General features: G+C 51.5%; 1 protein-coding gene across 1 annotated transcript; it reads right to left on the minus strand.

Annotated features, from left to right (window-relative positions):
- Window positions 1-1,588: 1,588 nt before the first annotated feature.
- PLA2G4D (phospholipase A2 group IVD) lies at window positions 1,589-24,961 on the minus strand. The gene is made up of 20 exons (XM_026479809.4): window positions 24,917-24,961; window positions 20,675-20,747; window positions 20,350-20,486; window positions 19,659-19,790; window positions 18,888-18,928; window positions 18,504-18,546; window positions 17,140-17,203; window positions 16,639-16,775; window positions 15,722-15,832; window positions 15,555-15,592; window positions 15,242-15,377; window positions 14,819-14,955; window positions 13,382-13,604; window positions 7,580-7,697; window positions 6,975-7,112; window positions 6,627-6,734; window positions 6,294-6,485; window positions 5,850-6,016; window positions 5,019-5,205; window positions 1,589-3,943 (listed from the first exon to the last, which is right to left on the minus strand). The coding sequence occupies exons 1-20, from the start codon at window positions 24,959-24,961 to the stop codon at window positions 3,717-3,719; spliced, it is 2,454 nt and encodes an 817-aa protein (XP_026335594.2). The 3' UTR covers window positions 1,589-3,716.
- Window positions 24,962-26,162: the final 1,201 nt, after the last annotated feature.

Raw genomic sequence — 26,162 nt, forward strand, 5'->3', positions numbered from 1 at the left:
GCATTGTGACCCAGCCAAGCTGACAAATTTAACCATCAGAGAAACCCTATATCAGGTTAAGTAAATGCCCTTCCATTCCTAATTAAGAACTTTTCATAAATTTTAAGTTTGTATTGAATTTTATCAAGCAATTACTTTTATATTATTATTCTCATTTGGTCTATGCATTGTTAAATAAAATATGACAGGAAAATGAATATCTCTCAGCTCACTCTTTGTTTGCTGTTCCCACTGTCACCACCTGTGCTGAGCAGAGAGCAGATTGCCAGCACGGGCCCAGGGGCAGTGATGAGACAGCTTACAGGGCCTTCCTGTCCCTGAGTCAAGCTCCAGGCCTGGCCCAGGAGGGGCCCACAGGCTGCAGCAAGACCCTTGCACAATCTATATGGAGCCTGTGGGTGGGCCTGACAGCTGCCTGAGTTGCAGTCCTCGCTCAGATCAGGATGGGCTGATGAGACCTCAGGTAGTCAGGGAAACTGGGGTAACAGCAGCTAGTCAGGGGGTGGGGGGCAGGGGGATACAAACACACTCATATGCCCACATGTACACTCACGCAGCAGGTGTGGCCTTAAGCCTCAGCCCAGCCCACTCTGGGGCTGCATAGAACTCCTCCACCCTCTCTCTGGCTTTAGGGAAAGTTCCTGAAATGGAACAAGACTTTTTTTTTTTTCTCCTACTTGTGCGCCTTTCATGCTCCAGAAAGTAGGTGCCCTGAATCAGCCAAACTGCAAAGTTGAGGACATAGTCCCCCACACTGCCAAGTCTGCCCAGGACTTCTGACCCCACTTGCCAGGGAGCTCACCAAACTGCCGCCTGAGGCAACAGCCTCTGTACAATAGAGCCCTGGCTTCAGACCACCAGCCACAAGGTCAGGGTCCCAGGACGACCCTCCCTTCAGACCAGCTGGCTGTCAATTCCGGGGTCCCCAGGACCTCAGGGTGGATAATTGGCTAGAGTAACTCACAGAACTCAGGAAAGCTCTGTACTTGGGATGACTGTTTATTTTACAGTGAGAGGATAGAGATTGAGACCAGCCAGAGAAGAGACACACATGGCAGAGTCCAGGAGGAGCCTAAGTGGAGCTCCCAGTCATTCCCTCTCCACAGTCACAGGCAGTGTTCCCCATCCAGCCACAGTGTGTGACAATACCCATAGAACATTATTCACCAGGGAAACTTCCCCGGGCCTTTGGTGTCCAGAGTTTTTACTGGGTCTCAATCACATACCTCCCACGTGGCTGACCTTTGGTCTCCAATCCCTCTGGGATGTCGGACTCATGGCTTTAGTTCCATTTCCTCCGGAGGTGGGAACGGATACCGACTGCTCCAGAGGCTCCATCACAAATCACACCCTGAGGCTGTCCAGCAGCCAGAGCCGCAGGCAAACACAGACACTCCCGGCAGACAGGCATTCGAGATCACCTCTCAGTAGCCCAGAGCAAAGGTCAGACCTCTCTTTAGGTAAGGTTAGTTCTTCGTTGTGCAATGTGGCACACTATAAAGTGAGGACCCAAAGACGTAGTGCGGTGTAGCAGTTAGAAGCCTGGCTAGATTCAAAAAAAATTTTTTTTTAATTTTTTTGGATTTTATTTATTCGAGAAAGACAGAGAGAGAGAGGATGAGCAGGGGGAGGGGCAAACGGAGGGGGGCAGAGGGGAAGGAGACTCCCCACTGAGCTGGGAGCTCAACCCCAGGACCCCACATGACACCAGGACCCCACATGGGGCTTGATCCCAGGAACCTGAGATCATGACCTGAGCCAGTCAGATGCTTAAGGGACTAAGCCACCCACATGCCCCAAATCTGGCTTGATTTTAAAGTCTCTAGTTCCAGTGCTGGCTTTGCCACTTTTGAGTTTAGTGATGAGCAAGTTGCTTAACCCTTGTTCGTGCCCACCAACAAAGTTGGAAGGCTCACAATTCCTGATTTCAAAATTGACCACAAACTACAGTTATCAAAACAGTGTGGTATAGCATAAGGATAGACAAATAAGTCCATGAAATAAGTCCAGATACACATCCTCACATCCACAGGTAACTGATTTTCAGGGATGGTGTCCAGACAATTCAATGGGGGAAAGAACAACCTTTCAACAAATGGTGCTGGAATAGCTGGATACCCATATGCAAAAGAATGAAGTTGAACCCCTATCTCACACCGTATACAAGAGTTAATTCAAAATGGATCAAAGACCTAAATGTAAGGGCTAAAGCCATAAACTATTAGAAGAAAACAGGTATAAATCTTCATGACCTTGGATTAGACAATGGTTTTTTAAACATGACACCAAAAGCACAAGTAGCAAAAGAAAATATAAATGGCACCATCAAAATAAGAAAGCTTCTGTGCTTCAAAGCATGGTATTATCAGGAAAGTGAAAAGGCAACCCACAGATTAGCAGAAAAACTGCAAATCATACATTGGATCAGGGATTTGTATGTAGAAAATATAAAGAACCTTAACAATAATAAAAAAGACACATAATCCAATGAAAATGGGCAAAAGATCTGAATAGACATTTCTCTGAAGAAGATCTACAAAAGGCCTAAAGTATGTGAAAAGGTCCCTAAGATCATTAGTCATTAGGGAATGCTGATAAGATACCACTTTATACCCACTCTGATGATTGAAATCAAAAGACAGACAGTAACAGGTGTGGGCAAAGATGTGGAGAAGATGGAGCCCTGGTACAAGGCCGACAGGAATGGAAAATGGAGCAGCAGCTTTGGAAAATGGGCTGGCAGGTCCTCAAAAGGTGAAGCAGAGAACTGCATTATAATCCAGCAAGGGCATTCCTGGTAGACATGCAAAGAAAAACATGTTCCACATACAGATTTGTATGTGATCATAGCAACATTATTAGAGCAGCCGAAGAGCGGAAACAACTCAAGTGTCCATTACCCAATGACCATCAGGTAAAGTGTGGGAATTTTATTCAGCCATAGAGGGATGAGGCCCTGATGCCCGCTGCCATGTAGATGGCCTTGAGCGCATCACGCTGAGTCACGGGAGCCAGACACAAAAGGCCACATACTGTGCGATTCCACGTATAGGAAATGTCCGCAATAAGCAAGTCTATAGAAACAGGAAGTAGATTAGTGGTTGCCTAGGGCTGGGGATGGAGGGTTGAGGTTGACAGCTAAGGGGTGAGGGGTTTCTTTTTGGGGTGATGAAAATCTTCTCGAAATGACCGTGGGGAGGTTTGCACGACTCTGTGAATACACAGTAAAAGCCATCGAGTCATGCTCTCTAGAAGGATGAATTAATTACGTGGTATGTGGATTATATGTCACTAAAGTTGCTTGTATAAAAGAAGAGTGAGAAGGAGGAGGAAGGGACGAAGAGGAGACTCTCAGGACACAGCGTGATTCCTGATGCCTGGAGCCACCTCTCAGGCCCTGCCCTGCCTGTCCCCACTCCTGGTCTGATACGTACGGCCGGTACCCCAATCCGTTCCGCTGGGCACGAAAGTCATGACATGTGAACATCTGTCTGGTCGGACCCGCTATGTTGCACACTGGTCTGGTGAGGAGTGTACTTTCAGCTCCTCCCCACCCAGCGATGAAGGTGAGGGAGAACTTGGGGGGCCGTGAGACCCACTGCAGAGGCGGCCCAGGCCTGGACAGCCCAGCGAGGGCTGTGGCCGTACCCAGCTGTGCTTGGGTTAAGCCCCCAGCCCCTGGAGGGTTGTCAGAGGGTTGGGGTCCCTGAGCAGCCTCAATTCTGTGCCGCTGGAGGCCTGGCGCCCAGGGCCCGGTGCTTCACGGCAGTCCTCAAGGCCTGCAGAATGGCGCCCTGGCTGTTCCGTACGTTATAGTCACTAAGCTGCAGCAGACGATCAAAGTCTTCCTCCTTGTAGGTCATGTTGAACAGGGAGTAGGGGGAGGCGGTCCCAGTGAGATCCACCTGGCCGGCTGGGAGCTCTGCGGGGCTGCGCCGGACACCTGTCCAGGGGGAGGAGGGGTTAGGAGCAGGACCCAGAGGCCTCCCGAGCTGGGCAGAAGGAAGCCTTGCGGCTGGGCACAGGGTGGGCCACTCCTCACTAAAGGGGCTCATCGCTTTCCCCCCAGTCCTCTGTGTCCTTGCCCAGAAAGAGAAATGTGGACAGTAAGGTACTATTTTGAGACCTGAAGCATTTGCTGCCCCCCACACTTCCCTGTGGCAATGCATTCCCACTATTCAGGCAACCCCACCGGATCTGTTTCACCTTCGGGGGCAAGGTGGAAACAGCTGGACCACAAAGTCAGTCAGCTTAGTGAAGGATTCTTAAAACTCATGGAAACAAGAGTCTAAAAACCAAAGCGATTTTTGCTTTGTAAGAAGCCAGTCTTCTTTGAGAGAGAGAATTCCAAGATGTGGGCTGAGCCTGTTAAGGGTAAAGCTGGAAGGTGTGGGAATTAGAGTGGAAACCAGGGAGACAGGAATAATGTACGAAAGCAGAAGTGAGGCTTCCCCACCGGAAAGGTCTCACCAGTTGGCAGGAGGCAAGGATTGGAAGGCGTGCGATGAGGGTTTACATTTCAGGAACACCAGAGTAGAGGCCCAGCTTCCTGAGAAAAGACCACAGGCTGGGCCGGGATCGGCGGGGAGAAACCACAGGTAAATTCTGGAGAAATCTGAGAGCCAGGGGCCTGGGGCCTCTCTGTCCTGGCTGCCTAGCCCTCCAACAACGTGGTGCCTGAGCAGGGGTGGACATGGCTGTAGACGGGGACTACGCAGGAAGGCCTCTGGATGCTGGGATTCCCAGAACAGGGGAGCAGGGGAGCCCAGGTGTAGCTGGCGGGGGGAGGGCAGGGGGGCCAAAGGAGCCTGGGGTCATGACACAGGACAGCAGCACAGTGAGAGCGGAGAGCAATGCAGGGATGTGGCACCCTCAGCAGAGACCAGCACACTGCCGCGTCCAGAACTGAGTGGGACTAGCCTAAAGAGTCCCTCCCTCTGCAGGAGCACTGGGAGGGACGCAGGCAGGGCCTCTGAGGGTCCAGGCTGCCAGGCAGTGAGGAAGGGAGGGGGACTTACCGGGGGCTGAGTGGTCCCTGAAGGAGGCGTTGACCAGTGGGAAGTGCAGCAGGACCGGGGCATCGGGGCAGGAGGGGTCTGAGAAGAGGTGGCACTCTGTTGGCTGGCGTTGGTCCTGAGGGCTGGGCTCCACTCGAGGGAATGGCAGTCCCCGGGCCCGGCAGTACACCTCAGTCTGCTGCAGTGCCTGGTTGGGGAGAGGGGGTCCCAGAGAGAACCGGCTACTTCCTGGTTGTCTCAGGTCAGTGTTCTAGAAAATGCTAGAGCTCCAGCCCGAATGGACTGCTCAGTGTCAGGACAACTTGGTCCTGGCCTGTGTGTGGTCCAGTTAAGATACACAGTGTTTCAGAGGGAGGCGAACATTCCAAAGGTCTGCCATGTTGCTTCATTAATATCTTTACGGGAGGAACAGACCCAGCACTCCTGCTCCCAATTGGGATTTTGTTGCTAGGTTATGCAAATCCCAGAGCCTAGAGGGCCTCGGTAGGGGACCCACTTCTGCACCAGGGCCCTATTCCTCCCCCCATCCTGCCCTGCTCCTGAGTCCCCAGGGAGGCCCCAAGGGGATGGCGATGTGGACAAGTCAGGGTCTCCTTCTACCTTCCTCTAGCTGTTCTTCTTGGGGTGGGCCCAGCGAGCTTCCTCCCTGTCCACCTGTCCTGGGAGCCCAGGGCCCCAGCACCTCCACAGTCCTTCCCAACCAAGGGCCCTGGCAGGAGTCTGTGAGTCCTTGGGGACCCAGGAGGTCAGGGCCAGTGGCCCAGTGGCTCTCTCCTGGAGCGTGGCCTGGCTGCAGGGTGTCTGGCGTTCCCAGGGGACAACCAAAGGTACCTCAAAGGGCGAGGGTAGGGAGTAGTCGAAGGCAAGTATGAGGTCCAGCCTGCGACCTGACCGGAACATGGAGGGACAGCTGGTGTTGAGGAAGTAGCCGGCATCTACCAGGCAGAGCTGGGGCTCCTGAGGAGTCAGCTGGCTAGCGGTGGAGTCTAGCTGGCAGTCTGATGGGGGAGGCAGGTGACAGTCAGGGGCAGCCACTCTGCCACACATCAGCTACCCTTCACACTGCATTTGCCTCCATGTCCCCTTCTGTCCTTGGACATCACTCTCTGTATGCACACGCCACCCCAGCCCTTCCCAAGACCTTCTGCAGGCCAACCCCAGAAGGGGATGCTGTGACACCCCCCCCCCCCCAGTCCTCTGCCAGTCCTAACCACATTCCATCTCCTCCCTGGGAGCCCAAGCTTGTTACCTGGGAGACACGGCAGAGGCCCTTACCTGCCCAGGTGGAGAAGTCTTTCTGGCTACGGTAGTCCTGGTGCAGCTGGAGGCCCCGGAGGAAGTTGCAGCTGTGCTGGTGGAGCAGCCTGTCCGTCAGCAAGCCCTTAAACGCCCTGGCCAGTGCTGTCCCGGGTTGCAGCCATGAGGCCTCCAACCATGAGGAGGTCTTCGAGGAGGCAGGAGACTCCTCTGGGCTCAGAGAAACAGACATTGGTCCAGTGAAAGGCCTGGAAATGCCTGGCCCTGCCTGCCCTCGGATGGTGCCCCTCCCGCAAGCATCTGAAGAGGAAGTAGCCTCACCCCAGGCTCCCTCCCTGGCCCACTTCTTACCCAGGCTCCTGATCTTGTCCTTGATGTGCTGCTTGTGGGCGTCATCAGAGCTGATGAGGCCGTACCAGACATCCAGCAAGTTCAGGGAGAAAATGTTGCTCCAGATACCTGAAGACCAAACCCCCACAAAAGTCAGCCTCAGGCCTCAGCACTCCGCCTCCCAACACGCGGAGGGCGGGGGTGGAAAATGGGAGGCAGGTGGGCTGCTCGGGCCTCGGCTCTTGCCCACAGCCCCACCCCAGTGGCGCCCAGCCCCAGGGGCTCTGCCAGACCCGAGTACAGGAGTCATGTCCAGTCAGGGAGGCCTGGCCCAGGCTGGCCCGAATCTTCACAGTAATCACCACTCACCTTCCAGAAAGCAGATCCGGGACTCAGGGAGCCTCCTCATCAGCCGCCCCATGAAGAACTCGGAGCCGAAGAGCTCGGCAGGGACGAAGGCTCCATACTTCAGGAACCCGACCTCATAGGGGGAAAACTCCACCCACTCTATGGGAACAGGAGTGAGAGGCGGGAATGAGAGGAGAGTGGGCTGGGGGAAGCCCCAGCTCTGACAGGGGCCAAAGATGCTGCCTCCCCTCCCCCCCCACCCCCCCGCAGGCCCCAGCCTCCTCCCTGCCTGGCTGACTCCTGGGCTGACCACCCCCGCTCCCAGCCCCTTGACCACATCCCCATCACCCACCCCCACCACCAGGACTGTGAGCTCTGCTGCCTGGCTCATCAGCCCATCGGAACCGCCTCCCTTCCAGAAGGCTGAGCAATCTGTGTAGGAGTTTCCTGTTTGAATTCTCTGGAGACCCACAGGGTTCACAGGAGGTGTGTGTGTGTATGAGTGCGTGTGTGTGTGTGTGTGTGCGTGTGTGCGTGTGTATGAGTGTGTGCGTGTGTATGCGTGTGTGTGTGTGTGCGTGTATGTGCGTGTTGGAGGGTTACGTGGACAGGCCTAAGGACTGTACCCTTGAAGTCGAGGGTCTCCAGATTGTTCTCTTTGACATTGAGGCTCAAGTAGAGGGGCAGAGGGTTCTGGCCCTGCTCCAGTGCTGCTCTCTGTTCCGACAGCTTCTGATCCATCACCTGGGGTGGGAGGCATGAGGACCTAGGTGTGGTTGGAAGTGCTCTAGAGGCAGCAACTCCACCAGGACTGGAGGGGGCACAGGCTGAGGGGAGGAGGCAGCTCTCCATGGGAATTTGGGTGGCATGGCTGGGTGCACCCATCCAGTTCCCACTCCCACCCCCATATTCCGACCAGATGCAGGGTCGCCATGTAGGGCTATGGAGGTTGTGCACTGCATATCTTAAGAGAATGCCATTCACAAGGACTATGGTGTCAACAGTGACACCCCACCTCTGCTCCTGTGGTCTGTGGCCCATCTTTATGGGTTGAAGGGTGGAGGGGATGTGGACCCTGATACACAGACACAAAGACACACACACACACACACACACACACACACACACACACTGCTTTCCAGAAAGGACACAGGAATCCCCTTTTACAGTATACACTGTAAGCTCTGTCAGGGGATGGGCTGCCCTTTCTAGATTTACATGAATGTAGTCCAAGTCTTGGCCCCTCCGAAATGCTTTCCAGGCATCCTTGCATCCCCCTTACCTGCCCCCCTCTTTCCTGCTTTGCACAGTCGTATGAAATTATACCCCATTATTTATTCTTGCCTCTGTTTCCAATTTTCTCTTCAATAAAACACCAAGTTCTGCCTTGATGGCAAGGACTATGGCTTGCCTTTTGGAAGAGCCTCCCAGAGTTCTAGGGGCACAGAAAGGTCTCATTCCATCCCGGACCAGAGATGCCAATAGGGTTCATTTCCAGCATCACCAGCGTTAATGGTGGTGGCTGCCTGGAGCCGCCCTCGGGAAGGAGCCAGCCACAGGCGTGGCTGCTTCTGACGGAGCCGGACACATACCACAGAGGCACAGTCCCTCTCTCGGGCTCTCTAAAGCGGAAGGCACCTCACTCAGCAGCGAGATCTAGGGGGTTCCCAAACTGCTCAATCCGCCCTTATCCTGATTTACCTAGAAGATGTGCTAAATGGACAGATTGCTAGGTTACTTCTGAGAATCAGCAGAAGCCATTGAGGAATTTGTTTTTTCTTCAAACTCCCCAGGTGATTCTAATCATCAGCCAGGTGTCCAGGATTCTAGCCCCACCCTTCCAATGGGGAGTCCTCCTCCCACACCCGCAGCAAGGCCCCAGCATTCCCCGGTGTACTTCTTCCGCCCGCACCCCTCTGTCACTGGTGTGTCATCTTCCCCCCCCCCAGTACCACAGGGGTGCCCTATAGGACCTGAGTTATAGGGAACCCACAGGAAAAATCCCCAAATGCGGCTCAAGTCCCTGGCGCTATGTGTCACAGCTACAAGTCAGCCCGCAGGTGCAAGTGTGGGGGTACTGAAGAGGGAGGGAGCTTGATTAGTAACTGCGAGTGTCCTTCTCAAAGTCTTTTTATTTAGGAATCCTGTTTGCCTGCTCTTTGGACATGTAGGATGACGGGAAATGCAATCTTTTACTCCAGATGCACCGTTTCTGACCAGGGGGAAAAGGGTCAGCACACCCCTCCATCTACTGAAATAATACCCAGTATTCTTTTTCCTTTTAATAGCTCACCAGTGGTGGCCGGCCTCTGGATCTCCAGGCCCCCTGTTTCCAAATGAGCATCCCCAACCCCGCAGAGCACCGCTCTGATGACTCAAGGGTCCCCCTGAGGTGTGGGAGTTTGGGTGCAGCGTTGGCGATGTGTTGACATGGTCTAGGCACTGTATGGACAGGGGGACTAAGGGCAAAACAAATTTTGACCAGAATTGAAGAAAAACATGTAAGATCTTCTTAACTCAGGAAAAGACAAGAGAAAAACTTTGAGTTTCTTCCTGAGGAATGGTGAGAAGCTTCTAAGCAGTTCAGTGCTTGCCAGCAAAAGATTAAAGAAAAAAGTTTGAAAGACATGGTTTGAGAAGCACTGATTATAACTGGTATATTTTATAAGCACGTTTTTTTTTTTTACAAAAACTGAAGCAATATTATAGAAGTGTATAGACTAATAAAGTTCCGTGTAAAGTTCAGGGTATACTATTTCTGTAATAATAATATTAATGAAATTGTGATTTCTTATGGAGTTATATTTTCTGACATTTAAAATGACTTTTGGAGCTCTATATTAGCATAAAATAGAGTTACTAAATGCTTTTACTCAAAAACTTAGATTTGAAATACACACGAAATTTGTCTGATTAAGGAATTATTTTAAAAAGCATACATATAATGAATGTTACCTTTAAGAAATGAAGTATGATAACTAAAAAGAAAAGAATAGTTAGAAAGCTTTAATATTGAGACAAAAATTTTAAAACCATATGGGTGCTCATTTTTAAGGATGCATTGTTCGTTCAATAATACTGCAAGATTTCTTGTGAACCAAAAACACCCCAAACCTTATTAAGCTGTCTTTTAAAAAATGACTATAAACCTTGTAAATAGCACCATGCATTAAGTCATTACTGGAGGATCAAATGGTAATTAAATAAAAGTCTTCTTTATAGCCTCGAATCAAACTGCATTTTTTAGCACCTGATAAAGTAAATTGTTAAAACAAGCTTCTCCCAACTCTATAGTAATTAATTGCCACTGCCAGGCAGAAAAGTCATTAATAAAACACAATACCCTCACAACTGAACATGAACTTAAAAAACAGATCTAAAGAATACATAGAATATATTAATAAAATAAAAATATTTCAAGTAGTTACCTTGGTTTTATAAATTAAATGCCATTTCAATAAAATTCTATTTTTTAAAGATTATTTATTTTAGAGAGAGAGAAAGAGTGCACACATGCATGTGAGCAGGGGGAGGGGCAGAGAGAGAGAGGAACATAAGCAAGACTCCTCACTGAGCTGGAAGCCCCACATGGGGCTCCATCCTCAGACCCTGAGATCATGACCTGAGCTGAAACCAAGAGTCTGACGCTTCACCAACTGAGCCGTCCAGGTGCCCCTCAATAAAAATGCTAACATTTCTCACGAAATGCGACTAGCTGATTCTATTACGTGTATAGACCAGCAAAGGACCAAAAGGAGCCAGGGTAATTCTGAGAAAAACCAAGGTGGCGAATGGGGGTAAACCTGCTCTATCAGATACCAGCATGTATTACAAACATAGAGTCTCTAAACCAGTGCAGTGCTGGCACGTGTTAGAGAATCAGCCCCATTAGAATGGAAGATTGCTCAGGAAGAGCCCCATGAATATGTGAAAGCTGACAAAGGACACAATAGTAATGCAGATTTGTGGGGAAAAAAGAATAAGTGACGTTCGGAAAGTCTGTTATCCATATGGAGGAAAAATAAAATTGGGTTCGTGAAGATATGTTAAAGTCCTAATTGTGAAAAACAAATCTTTAAAACTTTTATAAGGATATATAGGAAGATATTTTATAACTTTAGGAGAGGGAGAGATTTCTCTTGGGAAACTCTAAAATCACAGACAGTAAAGGAAAAAAATGATACATCAGATTATATTAAAATTATGCATCAAAATCTAGGAGAAGTGATAAAGGATTACATCCAGAATCTGTAAGGAATTCCCACAAAATCCTATTAAAGATGAATTAGTAGAAAAATGGGAGAGGATTTGAGTAGGTAACCCACAGAAGAGGAAGTCCCAATGACAAATATACTTGAAAATATGATCAGTCTCACGAAAAATCAAGGAAATGGAAAGCTACAATAAAATTTTGTATAACACCCATAAAATGAACAAAAAATTAAAAGTCTGAGGAGCATGTAGAGAAAAAGAAACTATGATACACTGATGGTGGGAGTGTGAATTAATGAAACCTTTTTGGAGAATGATTTGGCAATAGGCAGGAAAGCTGAAGCCACAAGCACCCAATGGCTTAACAATCCCACTGCCGGGTGTGTATCTTTGAGGCTCAGAGACTCTCTAACATTTGTGCACAAGGAGACTTATTCGAAACCAACTGGGCAAGTAACATTATATTTTTCTTAAGGATGTATAATAAAAGGTATATGCAATAAAATATATAATAAAGGCAAATAAAGTATTTTATGTAATTACATGTTATGTATTATATAATACAATCACGTATACAGACTGAAGATACGAACGTGATGATAAACCCAAATTCAGGATGGTGGTTACCTCCGGGGGTGGGAGGGAAATGGGACTGGGGAGGCATCCACAGGGGCTTCAATTCTTTCTGTAACACACTAGTTCTTAGGCTGGTTGGTGAGACTGTATATTCATTACATTATTCCTTATGCTTTATGCCATTTGCTTAGGTCTGAAGATTATTATAATACCTAATGATAAATACTGTTTTTATAATAAATATTTTCAAACTAATACATAAAAAATAAGAATGGCTGGTAATTTCCAAGTAGCATTGTTCTTACCAGCAAGAATAAAATTTAAAGGGGCGCCTGGGTGGCACAGCGGTTAAGCCTCTGCCTTCGGCTCAGGGCGTGATCCTAGCGTTCTGGGATCGAGCCCCACATCAGGTTCCTCCGCTATGAGCCTGCTTCTTCCTCTCTCACTCCCCCTGCTTGTGTTCCCTCTTTCGCTGCCTGTCTCTATCTCTGTCAAATAAATAAATAAAATCTTTATAAAAAAAAAAAGAATAAAATTTAAAGAAAAAAAATCCAAAGCAAATTCATTTTTCATGATAATCATTGTTGGTCAAACTCCTGATACCCAAAGATAAGAAAGGTAAGTATCCTTCCTCTGCTAACATATTTGATAGTTTACTTTTTTATTATGAATGTTACAGATACTTTTTTGTGTTTTAGTGGTTTCAAATGCTTTAAAAGAAGTATTCAGATAATTATATGTGGTAAAACAATAGTGGAAAAAAATAACTGATTTTAATTATTGTATCAGTTAATGTAAGATTTAGCAATTAACTTACTAAACTTTCCTTTAAGAAGCAACTTATTAAAAAATATATCTGCTCAGTTTGATCTTCATGGACTTACAATAAACAGTAAAGAAATAAAATAGCTGGGGCATCTGGGTGGCCCTGACGGTTAAGCCTCTGCCTTTGGCTCAGGTCATGATCCCAGGCTCTCTGCTCAGTGGGGAGTGCACTTCTCCCTCTCTCCACTGCTTGTGCTCTCTCTTGCTATCTCTCAAATAAATAAAACAAAATCTTAAAAAATATATATTTATAATATCTAACAGTGCTAACTCTATGCCAAAGCACCATTGAGTGCTCACAAGCCTGTGAGATAAGTACTATTCTCACTCATCCCCACTGAACAGATGAGAAAACTGAGGCTCTGAGAGGTTAACTTGTGAAAGAACACATAGCTAGTAAGAGGCACTGAGATTAAACCCAGGGAATCTGACTCAAGAGTCTGTGCTTTTAACACTTCCATGAAGATATAGAAGAAGAAAACATTCTGTATTGCAGTATTAATAAAATAAAAATTATTTGAGCAATCTCGCGGACACTTAAACATAATGTGAAAGTTCTGTTTGTTTAACTGACCTTGGCATTGACTCGTCCCTAAGCTCTTGAGAGATACAGAAATCTCTGTTTCATGGCAATGAACTGAAAAATAGCCTGACTCAGAAAGGCAGCATCCCTAAGTACAGCACACACTGAGACACTGTGGTCCCACGTCCTTCCCCCCACCCCGTAGGAAATGCGCACGCGCAGCAGCTAACTGCAAGGCTGCCCCAGCCCCGCAGGCGCACGCACGTCCCACTTGCCAGCATTGGCGCCCTACCTGGCCGTGCAGCATGGACTCCAGCACGAGAGCCCACAGGTCCACAAAAGTCGTGGGGTGGCCCTGCTCCGCCCGCAGTTCCAGCTCCTGGTGGTAGCTTGCTAGGCGCTCTGGGGAGAAGGCCTCCATCTTGCTCTTGGTCAGGTGTTCCCTGGCATATTTGATGGGTCCTTCGAGGTCCTTCTGTGACCACTCAGGGTCCCCGTAGAGGTGGGCCATTGTCCTGAGAGAATAAAGGGACAGTATGGTGGGAGGTGGAGGCCCAGCTTGAATCGCTGCAACTCCTCCTTCCCACCCTCCCATTTCTCCCATGATGCTCCTGCAGCCAAGGTCCTTCCCATCTGGAAAATGTGTCTCGGGTCTCTCTCTCAGATCAGCACTGCCCAATATAAATGTAATGGGAGCCACATATGTAATTTGAAATTTCCTAGTAACCACATTTTGAAAAAGTAAGAAGAGAGCAATAAAAATTAATTTAAATAGTATTATTTTAATTTAGTACATCCAAAAATTCTCATTTCAACATGTAATCAACACAAAAAATTAACATAAATTTATATTTTTTCAAACTAAGTCTTCAAAATTCCCTGTGTATTTAATCGTTATAACACATCTCAATCTGGACTAGGCACATTTCAAGTGGTCAACAACCACTTGTGACTAGTGGCTACTGCATTGTACAGAACAGATATAGACCCTACACCCATCTTCATGGGCCTGTCCTGAAGCCCTTTAAGACTCTGCTTGTCAACAGCTGTCACCTAAAGTCCTCTGAGTTTACTCTCCTTTTACTTCTTAAAGTCACATTTCAATTAGACTCAAAGGAATGAATCTCTAACAGTGAAAAGTCCCACTTCATCATAGGCAGAGTGGGATTATAGGGAGGCAATGCTGTCTTTAGGTAAGAGGTAAGATAGTACCTCTTCATCTAAATTCATCTATACTATAGGGATTGGAAAAGAAACTACCCTAGAGAGTGGTATGAGGATTTAAATGAGATAATAATGTTTAAAGAAAAAAGAGCTACCAACTTGGAGTTCCTGATACACGTCAGACAAGGTAGGTGTTTTACGTGGGCTGCCCCAGGACAATCTTATGGGGTAAGTACTATTACCCCCATTCTGGAGATGAGTCAACTGAGAATCAGAGGAAATCAGTTGCCCAGTAAGTGGTGTTGCAGAGACTCAAACCCCAGCTCCTCCTGAGTCAGCTGCCTTAGGCCTCTCCAGTAGCGTGGAATGGGTGTCCTCCAATGCCTCTGTCACGAGAGGACCTCTGTAAGATCTAATTTCTCCCTTCTGAGAAAGCCACCTGGCAGCTATCAGACTGCACTGCTCACACCACTTGGCTTCCACGCGTAGAGGGGTTCCCTGGTGTCTGCTCCATTACCCTTTGGGACCTGATCATCTCTGCTCTTCCAGTCCCCAGGGCCCTCACCATGTAGAGCCTGAGATGCCGCTGAAGTAGGTCACACAGTCCAGGAGGCCCAGCTTCTGCAGGGCCAACAGGTGGCCGTAGAGAGAGGTCATGGCCCGGGCACCTCCTCCTGTGGCCATGATACCCACCACAGGGACCTGGACCGCACAGACACAGGCTGCCTTAACCAGGACCAGGATGGAGGGAAGGGACCTCGGGGCCAGGGCCTGATGGAGTTGGGGTTAGACCTAGCGCCCAGCTCCTCCCCCAGGAAGTGACAGCTCTTGGCCCTGGACAGGGCCAGAAGGGAGTGAAAACCCCAAAGCTCACCCCCACGCCCCACACAGCCACTCCCGTCTCGCTGACTGGAGTGTCTGGAGAGGGCAGAGGAATCAGGTGCTTCCTTAAGGCCAGTCCAAGGTATTGCACCCACGTCCCCCAAACCTCATCCTCCTGTAGGTCTCTGTCCAGCTGCAGGGCCTGCTTGAGAGCCTTGGCGACCACCTGTTTCCTCCTGCTCAGGAAGGCCTGCTCCTCTGCGCACAGATCAAAGCCCAGGTGCACAGCCAGCTTCTTAGGGCTGGGCAGGAGACAATCCAGGGGTCAGGGGGCACTGCATAGCTCAGCCCCGGGCTGGCCAAGCCCATGACAGCTGCCGTGACCTCCTGGCTCCTGACCCCAAGGGCCACCCTTTCCACAGCACTCCCTGCCTCACGACCACTCCACGCTGTCCCCCACAGATAAGAACGTCCCTTACCAGCTCTCAGTCTCGAGCTGCAGCCTCACTCCTGGGGTCTGAAATCAAAGCAAGAGATCAGACTAGAATATCCTCAACCCTGAGGGGAATGTGGGTATCCCCTGGGGGCCTGGGCTCCCCATCTTTATTCTCACTGGCACTTCCCATCCAGTCTCAAGGCTACTTACATTTGTAGCGGGAATGTTAATCGTCACCTCCTTTCCCATGGCCAGTGACCTCAGGGGCACAGTGAGGTGCCCAGCTGTCTTGTCGGAATTCCAGCCATTGCTTTCAGAGCTCTGGAGGGAAATATTCATTTATTCACCCAATCCTTACTGAGTATCTACACAGTGATCCAGACAGACACAGTCCCTCTCTGATAATATAAAAATAATCACAATATTTATAATTATGATAATTACAATACTTATAATTACTAATTATTAAAATACTTGCGGATATTTTTTGTTCTAACTGAATCGTGTATGTGAATCGATAACAAAATAGGTAATGAACGGATGTTAGCAAATGTTATAAAGGGAAAACAATGGAAAGGAAATAAGCAGTGTGATATGATACAATAACCAAAGGGGGTGTGGGGGGTCTATCTAAGATGGGAGTCAAGGAGGGCTCCTACGAAGAGGGGTCCTTTGAGCTGAGATCTAGAAGAGGAGGAAGAAGAGGAAGAGGAGGAGCAGGCAGCCTTGGAAGCAGCCGGAGGAGAACACAGAAGGCCCTTGGCATGTGGGGAAAGCACGAAGAGAAATACAGCTGGAGCATCATGAAAGAGGGGGGGTGTGGAACAAGGTGAGGCAGCAGAGGTGGGCAAGGGCCAGGCCGTGCAGGGCCTTGGAGGCACAGATACGGGATGTTCTTCTAAGAGCATCAGTGCAGGCACTGTTGAAAGGTTCAGATAAAGTCTGACAAGGCAGGGCAGTCCCCCTGCCCACTCCAGGCTCCTGGTGATTCTCCCTGTCTGCCAGGGGCTTGGGGGCCTCACTGGGGGGTGGCTGGCGAGGCCACAGGGGCCTGGCGTTGGCCTGAGAGGGGCCCGCAACAGCTGGAGCTGGCCCAAGGCGGGGAGAGCTCCAAAGCCAAGACCCACCCTCACACGCGCACTCAGCTCTGCGTCTTGGGCTGCCATGTAATGGAAGCGGAAGGCAGAGGCTGGCCCCAGCGCAGATGTCTGTGTGTTTTCATAGGACCCCGTCAGCACGAGCTCCAGCTCCAGCTTGGCCTGATCTAGGTAGAGAGTGGGCAGATTAGCACGAGGGGAACAAGAGCCAGGAATCCGAGCAGGGACCCCAGGAAACTGGCAGTATTGCTGGGACATGGTCAAGACCTGGGAGTGTGGACCATGGTAGACAGGATTCTGGAGAGGGCCCTCCCCAGCCTGCTGGGCCCCACAGCCCCCATGGCACTCTCACCTCCCACAACATACCCTCCCCCAGGTCAGGGGACCCTCGAGCCCACAGGAGACCTGTTGCCCTCGTGCTGTGGGAGCAAGAGGAAAGAGGCTCTGCTCGGCAGCTCACCTGCCGCCCTGCACAGGGGTCCCAGCCACCCCATCTAGCAGAGACCAGGCCTGGTTCTGAGCTGGCCTCACCTGTGACGGTGGCTACGCTCTCCGTGTGGTCCAGATGGACATCCAGGCATGACAGCTCTCGGGCCTGGGGCAGACCATATCATGGGCAGGGGGCTCAGCAGGGGAAGCAGAGGGCTCCTCAACTTCACCCTCTGAGCCCCATGGTCCCAAATCCACCCCACACAGAACAGGAAGTGGGGGCCAGAGTGGGACTGGAGGCAGAACCGCCACCCACCCCCTCTGATCTGCTAGGACTGCTAAGTCAGATGCTCTGGAGCAGCCAGGGGAGCCCGCCTCCACCCCGTGCACACCCCCAGCTTTCAAAGATTTGCCAGACTTGGGGGATCTCTGAAGGCCGCCCGTCCCTCAGGCACCGTTCTTTCTTCTCCATGTTTCTCTGTGGACTCAGCCTGGAGAGTGCATTCTACAACTGCTCCCAAACAGGACTATGCAGACCACTGGTCTACAGGTGATGGAATGATTAGAGAAGCCCTTAACATTGTAGCAAGGCCAGTATCTCCCAGCTGTCCTCCAGCTGACCAGCCTGCCACAGGAGCCCACTGCATGCTCCTGACTGACTCTCTCCTGCAGACCTGCTGAGTTTACCAACCCACCACTGGCCTCCATCCCCTCAGATCAAAAGCAGCTGCCATAGGTATGATGATTTTAATGTGCATTTGTAAAAGTAATACGAGCCCATCAAACAGGCCCTTGGACGACCCTGAGGGCAGAGGCCTCCTTCCATTTGGGGCTCTAAGCGCCTTGCCTCACATTAGGCCCAGCCCTGCTCCCAGGTCATGCCTGCGTTGCTGGCCTGCAACCTTGGAGTAGAAAGCTTCTAGTGCGTTGTTGACCACCGGTTCCTGTCCACTGCAGCTGTGTGAGTTTGCTCCGTTTTAGAAGAGCTCATCAGGACTTGCCACTGTCTCAAGGAGGAGCTGATTGACCCCCGACTCTATCCCAGAGTTCCCAGGTTGGAAGGGCAGCTCCCTGGAAACTCCCTCTGAGCCTCTGCTGCTTCAGTACCAACACCCCAGCTGGGCCACCACCTTCCAAGGCTAAGAACTAGGAGTCTGTCACAGGTGAGGTAACACTGTCAGGAGCACCTACGATTGCGCCGACACTCCCTAAGCCATCCAGTCTTGGGCCAGAACCTCGCCCCGGCAGCGCCTTGGCCTTTCTCTCTCCATGTTCCCTTAAGACTCTGGCCCCTCCCAGCCCCCAGCCCCTGACCACAGCCCCAGGTGACCACCTAGCTGGGAAGCCAGGGGTGGTCTTACCACAGTGCCCTGTCCCTGCCTGTGCCTTCAGCACCCCCCAGCCTCAATGTCGGCTCTGGAGCCCCTCCCTCCGCCCCCCCTCACAAGCCTGGGGAAGGTGGCTACCACAAGGACGTTGTTGGTGATGAGGTTTTCTGGACAGTCTGACCTGGAAAAATCGAAACATCCGGAGCTCAGCCTGAGAAAGGCAAACACTCCCTGCACTGAGCTGCCCCCTTGCAGGGAAGCCTCCAGCCCCTGTGGGGCCTCCCTGGGTGATGCCGAGGGACCCTAAGTCCTGGATACCGTTCAGGATGACGGAGATGCTTCTGAAGACTGACATGTGAGGAGAGAGAGGGAGAGTGGGGCCAAGGAAGCAGTGACACCCCCCCCCTCCCGCAGACTGGCAGGGGTGGAGACACGAAGGACAGAGAACTTGGGTCAAAGGCATTTCCCTAAAAAAAAGCCTGGGTCCTGAGACACTCCCTGGGATGTGTGATTATTACGCACGTTTTTCCCAGCAGGAACTCCACGTCCAGCTCCTCCTGTCCCTGAAATCAAAGATGAGCAAGTCACCAACATTTACACTTATTTTTAGAACTGACACAGTTCTTGGTCCATGCACTGTCGCATCTTGAGCAGTCTCTCAGGGAGGCACAGTATCACAAGTCTTCCCACTTTACAGATGTGGAAATCGAGAACTGGGGAGAAGACGGGAGCCTGCCCAAGTTACCCACAGCTGCAGAGAACAGGTCTCCCTCCCTGGCAGGGCTGAAAGAGGCAATAGGGAGCACGCGCCAAAGGAGGCTTAAGGAAGCCCAGGTCCCATCTTCTGTTCCTTTTGAGGGAGACCTGACCCCAGAACCCCACCATCCCATTCCCCAGCCTTCACCTGCTGGAGAAAGGGCAGAGACCTTCATAACGCAGGCCTTGGGCACCTCGGGAGAGCAGAGAGCAGGTGTGATGGAGCCCCCCACTGCCCCAAGGATTGGTTACACGGAGCTGGGTTTTGACTGATACTAGGAAGTTCTCTACCCTCCGAAACCTCCCTCCCATAGTTGACTAAAATCTCTGCATTGAGCGATTCAGTCTGTAACAGTTTAGTTAAGCCTTCTCCTTTCCTATTAAAATGTAAATATCTCTGGGAGGGGCTCCCGTCTTCTGTGAATGCCTTCAACGAAGGCGCATTCCAGCAGCTGGGAGCAGCTGTGTGACTTCCTTAGCCTGGAGCGAGGGGCGGCGGGAGGGCTGGAGTGCAGAGGGGTGAGACTCCCCACTCACCTGGGGCTGCAGGGAGAAGGTCTTCCGGAGCAGCTTGCCGGGGAGGACTTCTGAGACGTCATAGAGAAACTTGAAGCAGGCATCATCTTCCGTGACTGAGTCCTCATCATAGACATTTAGCTCCAGGACATTCTAGGGACCCAAGAATAGCACATTATTTACTCATTACTGGACTTCATACCTGCTGAGACTTTACTTGATGCCCAGGGTCTGAAAAGATTATTATGCCTCCAAACTTCCTACTTCAAAATAAAAATAATAGTAAAACTTAAAAGCACTAAAAGGAAATCCAACAAAGTTCCTAATCTCCCCCTGCTCATTTTTGTTTTTATAAAAATTCTTCCAGCGTTTCCCCAGTGTGGCACACCCCTCCCCCTTTGCTGGTCCCCCAAGGCATCGTAGGTACCGGGCACTGTAGTAGGAGTCTTCCACGCATTATCTCATTTAACCTCCTAACAACCCCATCAGGAAGGGAATCTTACTGTCTCCACTCCACAGATGGGCTTAGAGAGGAGCAGCGACTTGGCAGAGATAAGGCTCACAGGTGGGTCACACGTTCTCTCCCACACAGTGCACGCAGGTTGGGCTCAAAGACACTCCTCCCCAGGGGCTCTGACTGAGCCCTGGAGGAAAGCGCTCTCGTGGAAAGAAGGAGACAGCCTGTTCCTAGGTGGGTGGTCCTGGCCTTTACCTTGACCTGACTCTGGATTAGGAAACTGAAGGTCTCATTCCACACAGGATGACTGGAGTTGGTGATTGTTTTGGTCTTAAACTTTGTTCCAGGGACGGTGGGCAGCTGTAGGGTCACATAGGGGTCTGCCTCACTCACTGCCAATGTTAAGAGAACAGAGTAAGAGAGAATTCCTTACACTCCTCTCCAGGGGCCTCGCCAGGTTCCTACCATGACCCTGGTGGCCACTGTGGGCAGCCCAGCCCAGCCCCCAGGTTCTCGCCTGCGCATTTCCTGTAGCGCCTGGTCATCTCTACGCCCCAGGAGCCCAGGAATAGTTACTCACACAGGTCAGTCCAGCCCAGGTTCCGTGCCTCCAGAACCCTCACAGTGAGCCGCCAGCAAGCAGAGGCCTCCCCCTGGAGAGAAATAGCAGACCACTCAGTCCTTCCTGCTGGTTCCCCAGTCCCACCCCTCTGGTGGTGAGGTTTCTCCTGACGTGCTCAGTGATGCTGCCAGGCCTTCTGGGGCCAAACAGCTTTTGCCCACTGCTGTCCTTGGAGCCGTGGTCCTGGGCTGCAGCAGTCGGGGCATGGCAGACCAATCGGGGGTGGAATTTGTGGGACCCCTTCCCCTTCAGGGACAGAATTGCACAGTGTAGTGGTGACAGCAGGGAAACGAGGGCCAAGGCACGGCCACTACAATGGACATGTCAGTTTGGGGTGTCCCACCCCCAGAGCTCCCAGAAAGCATATAACTCTACCGCCCAGCACTGCCTCCCTCCCCCCACCGCACCTTCTGGACAGGAAGTGGTTCTTGACACCAGGGAGGCTGAGCCCTGGGACACCCAGCCATGGGTATTCACCCTCTCTTGGGTGTGAAATAGGAAACTTGCAAGAGCATCAGGCCACTACCGTGAACAGGAGGCCATTGTGTACTAAAACCCTGGGGAGGCCACGTCAGCCCACAGCCAAGCCCAGCGAGGAGGAAGCAGAAACTGAGTGGGCACAGGCTCATGGGGGCAAAGGGAGCAGAGGTGGCGGAGGAAAAGCAGAAGGCACATAGGGTGTGCCAAGTCCTTCTGGGGACAGGACACAAGGGGGCTCTCCTCAAATCCCTACTGCTGAGGTCCTTGCTGCAGCCTGGAACCCCAGGGAACTTGGGTTCCTGATCTTCTTGAGGCCTAGCTATGAAGCTCTTTCTGGGCGCCTGGCACCAGTTTCTTATGGTAAGCACCCCCCACCCCCTCCAATCTGAGACAAAGGTGGCACTGGGCTTGCATGACTAACATTCGGCCTTGTGGGGTCGCGGGAGACAGTGTTGTGACGAAACCAAAGAGCTCTTCTGCCTTGTGCCCTCCCGTCACCAGGTCCCCTTCATGCCTGTGACCCGGAAGTCTCCGTTTGGGCTCTGCACAGGTGCTGTCTACTGAGGGCTGCTTCAGTGCCCGCAGACGTGCTGTCCGCTCGCATAGAGAAATTTAAAGGACGATGAGGCCACAGCAAAGCCATGCAGGACTAGTGCCCTGTGGGTCCCCGCGTCACTCTCCTGCACCTTCATGCTCAGTGTCTGTCATTCCTGTCAACTCTCTGGCAGAACACGTGACTCCCCAACCTCCCTGCGTCCCCCCACCCCCAGGCACACTGGTTTCTCCTTTCTTGGGGATTAACTCCAGGGACACCAGCAATGTTTTGACTCCATAGGCCTTGAGCTAGAGCTTATAAATGGCCGAGATGTCATGGCTTTCTAGATGCCTGGCCGCATTTGCTCCCCGCACCCAGATCCATCACTGCCTGCCACAGAGAAAGTGCTGGCTGGGCTCCTGGGGCCCTGGACGGAGCTGGGCTTCCGTGTGTACGCTCCAAGACAGGAGAAAGACAGAGGCAGCCCAGACGCCCCCTCATCCCTGAGGCCCTGGCCTGTGGGAGGCTCTAGAGCCAGCTGGGGCTACAAAGTGTCCCCACTGACTCCTTTCCAGCCAGTCACCATGCCCAATTTGAGCATTATTGCCCATTTCTCTCTCTGGTCACCAAGAGCCTCTCAGCCTCAGACAGCCCACTGTCCCCTGCCAGGATATTTTCCCCAGGGCGAAACCCCATTTCTCATTACCTCTAAAACCATCATTAACACAGAGCACCACAGGATGGGCTGTGACAACAAATACAATGATGGGGCGTTACTCAGGAAGGTCGAGTGGAGCGAGCAAGGCAGGCCCCAGCCAGGACATCTGGATCTAGACCTTAGTTCCCTGCTTACTTGCAGTGTGACCCCGGACAAGTCACTGAACCTCTCAGTGCCTCCATTTCCTCGTAAGTAGAGGGGCTAACTAAAGAGGCTAAACGTGTTAATGCCTGTAGAATGCTTAGCAAAAAGGGAAGCAGTTTCTAGATAATTTGTCTTATTACTATTTATCAAGTGCTTGTTATATTTCTAGGTGCTGAACTAAGCAGATTAGGTATTCCAACTTGATTTATCCTCCTACAACCTCCTAAGATAGTACTCTCATTTCCTCCCATTTTATAGACGAGAGAATTGAGGCTTAGAAAGGCTGCGGTAGGTCAGAGATTTAGCCGGTGACCTAGTTAGGATTCAAGCCCCGGTCTTCAAGGCCAGAGCTCACATCCCCTGTACTGTTCTACCTTCCCAGGACTTTGCTCCTTTGTGAAAGCATGCAACTTTCCCCACTGCCCTGTGGATATCTAAACAGTAGAATTTCATAGATTTGTTTTAGACCAATATGGATATTGAACTAACTAATAATGATACTCCTGAGGGCAATGGGTCCTCTCCTTCCCTGTTGAAATGTCCTCCCGTCTGAAATACTGCCTTAATTGATGACTGCCCCTGAATGCTATGAAGGGATTTTCCAGCAGGGATCCCCCCGCCCGGCTTCCTGTAGGCTCCTGGGAATACCTCCCTGCTGAGAGTCTCAGCCACTGTTTCTCCCTGTGCAGGGACCCCAGGGCCTCCTCCAGCCTCCTCCCTGTGGCCCCTGCCCATCACAGGGGATGTGACCCAAGCGAGTCTGACGGGGCTGGAGTCCCCATAGAGGGGTCCAGACCACGGCGTCTTCACCAGCAAGAGAAAAATGAGCGAGTTGCCTTTCCCCCTGCTGGCCCCCAGTGACCCACTGCGGTAGGCGAGGTTGGAGAGAGGAGGAGTGGAGACTTCAGGCACAGCCTCAGGCCCTGAGGCTCCTGAGTCATGCTGAGCTGATGCTCCTGGATCACGCATCAGGCACGTCCCAGAGCAAGGCCTGGATGTCGGGCCTGCCCTGCCAGCCCAGCTCCCACTGCCAGGGCAGGCTCTGGTCCCCTGTTCCAGCAGGAGCGAGGCTGGGTGAGGCCACTGCTGAGGCTGCCCCAGGAGCCGACTTGAAGGCTGGGAGTTAAGGGCCTGATCTCAGGGATTCAACCAGTCCCAACAGCATCAGCTGGAGGCAACGTGCTTTCCAGGCATGTGGGCAGACTCAAGCCCCCAGAGTCACCGCAGCTTGGGCTTCGGATCGCGCCTGGGCTGGTCTAGAGCAGGCAGAAGGGAGCAGGAGAAGGATGCCCAGCCTTCTCCAGGGAGATGAGGATGAAGAGCGATACAACAGAAACTTCCATAGCTGGGTTCTGGGGCTCAAGTTCCCTATGGGAGCCCCTCCACCACCCTGCTCAAGCAGCCTTGGGGTCTTCCCAGATCACCATCAGGGTGTTTTCACTAATGTCCATCTTGGGGGGGGGGTCCTCTAGACTTCGGGCTGACAGGGGCTGGGGCAGGAGGTGTTGTCCTTCAATGGAGGGGTCCCTCTATATTTCCCTGGATGGCCTGGTACTTGGCTTGAGCCAGGAACACTGGTCTGGAGCTACTTGACTGGATCTGACTCTGGCCTGGGTCTCAGGGCCAAGGCTCCAGAAACCTGGCAAAGTCTGCCAATGAGACAAATGCTTCAGGATGGTGAGCTTGGCACACTTAGCCTCTTTCATGGCCCACTGCCTGGGGCACCAGGGGAGACCCGAGGAGCCAATCCTTCTTGGCCTTGGTCCACAGCAGAGGATGAGAAATCTGCGCTGAGAGGAAGCAATGGAAGGAGTGGGGCCAGCAGTTTGTAGACCTCTTTGGTCTGGTTGCAGCCTCCTCTCTTGGCCCAGTAAGTAATTGGCAGTGGGTGGGGAATTGGCCTGGCAAAGCTCTGGGGACACACCGGGTGGTTCCTTGTCCCCCGCCAGTTCCAGGAGGCCCATGACCTGCAGTGATGAACTATTGGCTTGGTGGAGTGTCCTCTTGTGACACACAGCCACCGTGTTCTCAGACGCAGCATGCGAGCTCTGGCGGGAAGGAGGGTAAGAGGCACTAGGGGACACAGGCCCTCACTTCTATGGATGCTGGCCATCCATCCACTCCCCACCCATGCCCAAGCACAGACTCTCTTACCCTCTGCCTCCCACCCTTGGCCTCTGCCTAAGAAGAGACCCCAGCTCTGGGACCCAGGCCTTCCCCAGAAGCCAGAATCACCTTGGTTTTCGTGCATCAAGCTTCTCAGAATGCACCTGGCCCCAGGCCCTGCCCTGAGTGATACCCATGGGCTTGGCGACACTGTTACCTGGTGAGGGCGGCCAGGTGGTCCCCTAGTTGTCAGTCTTTCCATACCAAGCCTTCTGGCTCCACTCCAAGACCAGCTCCCACCAAGACACCAGCTCCCTGGCTAGCTGGCAGCAACTATTCCAATGGGATGGGGCTGTGAATCTACCCGCCTCCGAGGAGCCACAAACCTATAAACAGGTTGGGGCTCCACCCCTGGGTCACTCCCTTAGCCTAGCATCTTCCCCTTTTCCCCAAGAGGCTGGGCCAACCAGCATCTCCAGAAACCTCTGGCAGGGCTCCAGGACCCGCAGGTGGAGCACCCCTTTCAGACGTGGGGAATCACTACTGCAGATGCAGCGAGGAGGGGAGACAAGTCCTGGGAGCAGTGGCCGGAAGCTGATTCCCCTGAGGCTGAAGGTCTGGGACAGGGTAGGGGAAACCTACCCTGGAAACCTACCCTGGAAACCCTGCAGTCTAGCCCCCACCTGAGCCAGGCAAGCCTCTTAGGGAGGAGGGCTGAGCATATGAGAACAGACAAGAGGCCAGACCTCCTTGGCAGTTCTCTGCAGCCAGGATCCTGGGTATCGTAATAAAGGCAGTCGCAGTGACAGGCCCTGAGCAGAATTTGGAGAGCTACAAGGGGAATCTAGACTCTCTGGTTCTAAGCCCCTCACTTTTAGCTTTACCCTCCCTCCTTCCCTTTGGCTGATTCTAAGGAGTTTAGAAGATTTCCATTAGACTTAAATGGCCAACTTTGTAATACAGGTAACAGAGGCCAATCAAGACACTCTTAGACTATGAATATTACAGAAGAAAACTTTGTGAAGTTACCTGTTTAGACTGCTCAGCGTCCACAGCAACACTCAGTGTTCTCCTGAAATGACATGAATTCAGTTATTTCATTGTCAATCTGCTATGTAATTGAACAACATGATTTGTTTTTCAAGGCAAATGAAACTGAATTAACGTTAACTTAGCACAAATGGATCTAAAAAGTATTATTACAGGGACGCCTGGGTGGCTCAGTTGGTTAAGTATCAGCCTTCAGCTCAGGTTATGATCTCAGGGTCCTGGGATCGAGTCCTGCGTTGGGCTCCCTGCTCAGTGGAGAGTCTGCTTCTCCCTCTGTCTCTCCCTCTGCCTTTCCCCAGCTCGTGCTCACTCTCTCTCTCTCAAATAAATAAGATCTTAAAAAAATAAAAATAAAAAGTATTATTCCAGAATTGGCCCAAAAAAGAAAATTAATAATAGCCTATGAAAACGTG

This window comes from Ursus arctos, unplaced genomic scaffold, assembly GCF_023065955.2.
Source record: "Ursus arctos isolate Adak ecotype North America unplaced genomic scaffold, UrsArc2.0 scaffold_36, whole genome shotgun sequence".
Lineage (NCBI taxonomy): Eukaryota > Metazoa > Chordata > Mammalia > Carnivora > Ursidae > Ursus > Ursus arctos.

Bases quoted from the DNA above. Each gene is read 5' to 3' on its own strand.
- PLA2G4D (XM_026479809.4), bottom strand. From the start codon at position 24,961: ATGGAAAGACTGACAACTAGGGGACCACCTGGCCGCCCTCACCAG. The intron at 18,547-18,887 runs GTGCGTAATAAT...CGATTTTTCCAG, and splicing joins GAGTTCCTGCTGGGAAAAAC to GTCAGACTGTCCAGAAAACC. The intron at 6,017-6,293 runs GTAAGGGCCTCT...CTCCCCCATCAG, and splicing joins AGACTTCTCCACCTGGGCAG to ACTGCCAGCTAGACTCCACC.